Below are 6241 nucleotides of genomic sequence, written 5' to 3' on the forward strand. Positions count from 1 at the left end.
CCCCTAGCTGCAACCTCTTTCATTCATTTACTGTATCTCCGTTCATATTCTCTTTCTTCCATCTGACTTTCCACCCTCTGTAACAATTGCTTCATAGTGCAACTGGAAAGTATACCCTCCTGTTACACGTCAAACTTTCTCATGGTCTATTTCCCTTTCAGCGCTGAATGACCTCGTAGGTCCCAGTGCTTGGCCTTTGGCCTAAATTCTATAGTCCATTGTTGTCCGAGATAGTCCTTAGGATCACTTCTTTCTCTGCATCTTTTCCCACTTCTATGTGGTGTCGATGTTTCTGACAGCTTTCCTCCATCTGGCTCGGTCAAACGCATCGTTCTCTGACAACTGTTCGTCTCTCAGGTCTTCTCTAACTACATCCGTCCACCTTCGTTTCGGTCTTCCTCTCGCTCTCCCACCAGGCACCTCCATCTGCATCACTCTCCTCCCTACGTATGTCTCATCCCTTCTCATCACATGGCCATACCACTGCAGTCCTCTTTCCTGGGCTTTCTTTGATAGTTCTACGACTTTAGTAGTTCCTCTTGTTCTTTCATTTTTGATCCTGTCCATTTTTGTTACTCCACACATCCACCTGAGCATTTTCATCTCTACCGCATCCAATTTCTTCTCTTGCACTCTCTTTACCAGCCATGTTTGCTCCATACATCAAAGCTCGTCTCACTACTGTCTTATACACCTTCCCCTTAACCTTTATGTTGATTCTGCAATCACACAAGACACCTGACATCTTTCTCCAATTTTTCCATCCAGCCTGCACTCTGTGTGTTATTTCTACATTCAAATTTCCATCATCAGCCACTGTTAATCAAGATACCTAAATTTTTCTACTCGGTTCAACCTTGTCCCTTCCGTACTAATCTCGGAGTCTTGATCTTCATTAAAACTTGGGTATCTTAGGATGTTTAGTTAAAAGTTTATGAAAAGGGACTTTATCAACTTCGATATGCTGACATTTGAAACCGAATCAAACTGGATACAATTGGATGAAGTCTATCCTGGTATACTTGCCAGTGAAAACTTGGGAAAAATGAAGCCTCATGAAAATTTTTCTTACACGTAGAAATTAATACAAGATTAACTGTTCCGAGATTCTGAGAAGAATGGATCTACGGGATCCTGTCTCAACAGCACTACGAGACGTAGATCATTAAATCATTTTACACATTCATCAATGTATGCGACGCACTTATCTGTGTCGGCATACATTTATGTAAGTGTATCAGTACAAAAGTATGATATGTTTCTAATTTATGTGCACGGTCTCTCTCTATATCTCTCTCTCTCTCGTACACAGGCCTTACGCACATAAACACACACCCACACACACACGCACACACACACATATATATAATGCTGTAACATATGTGAGCATATGCTCATAATACACATATACATACATGCTTATGTCACTAAATATCCCGTGACAAAATATTCAGCTAAGGCCACAGGAAAAATAAAAGAAAGGAGTACCAAGAGCTTTCGTATTATTTCCAACACATTTTCGAGGTACATACACACACATACATGATGTCGGAACGTTCACATATGGGTCAGAATACATCCAGTTTTTCACTGAGAAAAACATCGGCTAATCCATGTCAGGTTTGAAGGCGGGAAGCCAGAAAACTCATTCTATAATATCTTAGTGTAACGACCAAAACCAGTAGGTAAAAAGAAGGTGCGCATTAGCAGACACCGCTTCCTTTGTTTGCAAAGGAGCCTTCTGCTCCTCTGCGTGACCTGGGGAGTTTACAGCGCCTTCAACCTGACGTGACCCGAGACAGTAGCGTCACATTATGCATATAAACAGCTTAAGCTCTGCTCAGGTCGGAATTGGCGAGATCCCCCAGTTACTTGCTCGTCATCATTATTTTTTTCTTCTTCTTCTTTTTTAATAGAGAGGGAAAATGGCTCATAAAATACAGAAAAATATTAATAAACAAGCTTCGAGGTGCAGAAATGTAGTCACAAAGGTGTTTTAAGGCAATTTCGCTGAATAAACAAATTTTAGAGCTCCTAAGAAATTGAATAAGTGATGCAGAAGGCATAAGGATTCAATGAACCTCCTTAGGATTCCTGTTCACAATATCCTCAGGTTTATGGGATAAAAAGAAGCATAAGATTGCAAAGCAAACAACGACCACAGAAACGGTTTATAAAACGCATTCACTTGCTTATACATTTATGTATACTTGGGCAACATACCTGCGCGTAAACATGAGCGGTATGCGTCATATTCACGACGTTCATGTGAGTATGTCATGCAGATGAAGGCGTCGACCATCATAATGAAAAAATGTACAATATTCTCAAGGCTTTGCAATGGGTGAAGAAGACAGAAAATAATAATTGAAAAATGATAAAAAAAACCGTGTTCATATCTGTCAGTATCGCCAAGATTAAAACTGAAATTTGAGAAATATCAGTAAAATTGAAAGTAAAACTACAGTCAGCGTTAAAAAAGAAGAGAAAGATAAGATATATACAGGAAATACTTTAAAGCACAATGTTCATAAACAAAAGCAATGTCACCTAAACCTATTCCTCTTTTGAGCGCGCAGGCGTTTTGTAGACCTAGACGGTTGCATAGGCAGCTGCTTAGATGGACTTACAGACTGTATCTAGAGATGAGGAGGAGCGTATTGCATTAGACAGACTCTTTCCTTCTGCACCTCCAACAGTGTAAATCCTCCTAACGAACTTTTATCCTTCGCTATAAGGAGCTGAGATTTTTCCGTTGCTTTTACTTGAAAATATAATTTTTTCCTTGACGAAAACTAGTTAACAACAAATTCAAACCATTTTCAATTAACCGAGAATCCACTGGCTGAAGTAGACAAGGCATCAGAAGGCGAAAGCATTGAAGGCAAAGCAAATGCACCATGAATATTCATTAAATGCTGAAATAATGAAATGATGTGAGGGTTGCCTGGCGTCGCTGTCAATACTGACAGGCCTGGTACATAAACACATACATACACATGTACACACACACATATATGTATATATATATATATATATATATATATATATATATATATTATATATTATATATATAATTATGTGTCTGCGTATGTGCGCGCGCGCGTTTTATATAAACCGACAATATTTTTTAGAATGTCATTACCAAAATATGAGGTCAGACGAAACGTCAAAAAATTCCGAGTTAATAATGGACGTGTGGATGAGCCCGTGGATATATTAGCAAATTTCGCTCTATAATGCAAGCACTGCATGCATAAGTAGATTCAGGAAAGGAATATTAGAGACCGTTCTTATTAATTCGAAACATTCCTTCAGAAACCAAAGGAAGAGCGTCTGCATGACCGCCGGCCTTAACTGGCTTTCAAGTAATCATTTCCCTGAGGTTGTGGGGGGGGGGGGGGGCAGGTGCTCTTATTGAGGAAATGGAGGAAGTCGGTCATGTTTTTCATCGGTAGAATTTCTCGGGAGTGGCTTTAGTTTGCCACGAGACTAACCAATTGGTTTGCCTCTACAAAATGGCTTCCAAAGAATTATGGTCGAGGGCTCCTGAAATATATTTTTTTCCCCTCGCATGTGATTTGATACCAGGAGGTAATGATATCAATTCGGAGCAAAACTAGTTCGGTATTCAAATGAAACTGTCTTCAGTGTTCTTTCTGATATTCAGCGTTTTTATATAATATGAAATCTGTGGAAGTTAAAAGCTTTTCGCACGTATCCTATACGGATGTTTACATTTTTTGAAGAACAACAACAATATCAACAACAATAATTCGACCTCTGGAAGGTAAGTATAGTTTTCGCCCTTCCAAGAACTTGCATTCGACTGCCTGATTGATTGACTTGATGTAACCTGGCGGGGCAACGATAACGGTCATTAACGTTCACCAAGAATTAAAAATAAAAAGATCTGCAGTATTTAAATCATGGTTTCATAACTATATTTCAGCTGGTCCGCTGGTATGGTAGCTAGTGTCGTGACATACCGCTCAGATGTCGCGAGTTCGCGCCTCCCCCAGGGCGATGAAAAAATCGCTGGCTCTGTATCATGATCAGTTACTGCCGCAGTGTGGGGTCTGCTGCGGTGGGAGGTTGAAGCCAACATTCTTCGGAAGCTTGAATCTCAAGTCAATGGCCCTTGTGTGCTTGTTCCATGTGAATAGGTTTCATCTACCATAATAATAATAATAATAATAATTATTATTATTATTATTATTATTATTATTATTATTATTATTATTATTATTGCAAATCTTCTTCACAATCCCGTGAATATGTTTATAAAATATAAAATCCACTTTTATGTAAATTTACATAAATGTGGATTTTATATTTTATTATTATTATTATTATTATATTGTTAAAGCATGGCTCTCTGGGCCTCTTTGTGATGCAGTCTCACTAAGAAAAGACCAAAGCTCTGCTAAAAAAAGCTTCAGTGGCGGTTAATTTTGATTTTAGGAAACAGGGCCAAACATGAGTAGCAATTAGCCATTCAAGCACAGCCTATAACTTTCAGAGCTTTGGAAAGTCATGCAAATCTCACTGGAGAAGGAATAAAAGTAAGCAAACATTATCAACCTTATTTCTTGTGAGGTCAGAGCGGCTCAACCTTTGGCAAATTAGAGTCTGGACTCGTTTAAACAGAGGTAACAAGGACAACTTTACTGTGAAAAGGCAGTTAAGTTGAAACATTGAAAAGAATACAAGTACCAAAAGAACGAAGGTCTTTTTAGTAGACCCCAAAAATGAATTCAGAAAGGAAAGATAGATGCGGATTTGAATTACGAAAACTTACAGAACGAAGGTTTATAACCGAAGAAAAGGAAGAATTACGTATTAATGAACAAAATAGACGGGAATAATGAAAAGCAAGGCTATAATACTGAAAGGTGAGTTGTTATGAAAATGCAAAGATAACCCAAATTTGAACGAAAAAGCCTCGAGATGACTGTCAATGTGAAGATAAAATAAGTCATGAAATCTAACCACGAAATTCAGGAGTGCTACCAGTAAAGTCAAATATAAAGTGTATTGCAAAAGATCACTGGGAATTAATATACAAACGCTGTTGTAAAATTTTTCGAAGAAGAATGTAGTTGTAAATTAAAAAAAGTGCCAATCAGGAAACTGGTTTAGAATTTCAGATCTGTGAATAAATCAAGCTTCTCTCAAAATTCCCCGTGAAGACTTGAAACGGTAGATTTTAGGCAATGATGGGTGGATTTAAAAACGAATTCTAGAATGTCCAGAAGACGAATCTCGTACTGAATTTCAGTAAAACGACTGAAACGCGAATTCTAAAAGACTTTTAGTGGGAGACACCAGGCGATGGAGGATGAATTCAGGAGTGAACTATGAAGCGGCAGAAGATGAATCTCAATACAACAGAATTCAGTGAATGAAAAGAGCGAAGATATGATTTTAAACGAGAGTCAAACGAATCATTTTCAGAATATAGGGAAAATACAACTGAGATCAAAAAGCAGCGTAAGAACAATGCAGAGTTAAATATTTTTAAAAATGAACGGGAGGGAATTCCATGGGTCGCAGGTTGTTAATAATAATAATAATAATAATAATAATAATAATAATAATAATAATAATAATAATAATAATAATAATAATAATAATACTTAAGTTCGTTTCATGGCCCTATGCCAATACAAATGGCAATCACAAACAGCCAATACAAAATACAAAAAAAAAAAAAGTGGTGGAGCAGTTAAACTCATAACATTGCTAAAATGAATAACATTTTAAGATCATAATTGCACAAGCGACATACACAAATAGAATTCAGCCTAGTTTTGTTGAACATCTTGAAGTGAATTAATGAGGATATTTAAAAAAAAAGAATAAATGAAATCAAAAGATAAATCTAAAAAATTTATAGGAGAACTTAAAAGTGGAAATCAAACGTTTTGTTGAAGAACATGATTTCTCAAAAAGATACTGAAATGATGTTAATTATCAAACTGAAATTCCCACAATAGCAGTTCAAAGATGTTCCGGAAGAAACTGAAATTTATTTAGTGGTAAACATTGAAGACTCTTAAAATAATTCAACAATAGAATACAAAATATTTAAGAGATAAATGAAAACCTGAATTTATATACATCAAGTTTAGAAATGAATATATATTAACTGAAAGATGAATACTTTGATGAACCATGGATGGAGATCTGTTTGACACATGATTCAAAGAAGATTCCTTATTAATATTCACAAATGTGA

The 6241-nt window shown here is 36.7% G+C and overlaps 1 protein-coding gene across 1 annotated transcript; it reads right to left on the reverse strand.

Annotated features, from left to right (window-relative positions):
• Positions 1-273: 273 nt before the first annotated feature.
• LOC136846907 (uncharacterized) lies at positions 274-603 on the reverse strand. The gene has a single exon (XM_067118160.1). It carries the CDS (start codon positions 601-603, stop codon positions 274-276), a length of 330 nt encoding a protein of 109 aa, XP_066974261.1.
• Positions 604-6241: the final 5638 nt, after the last annotated feature.

Source organism: Macrobrachium rosenbergii, chromosome 16, assembly GCF_040412425.1.
Source record: "Macrobrachium rosenbergii isolate ZJJX-2024 chromosome 16, ASM4041242v1, whole genome shotgun sequence".
Classification (NCBI taxonomy): Eukaryota; Metazoa; Arthropoda; class Malacostraca; order Decapoda; family Palaemonidae; genus Macrobrachium; species Macrobrachium rosenbergii.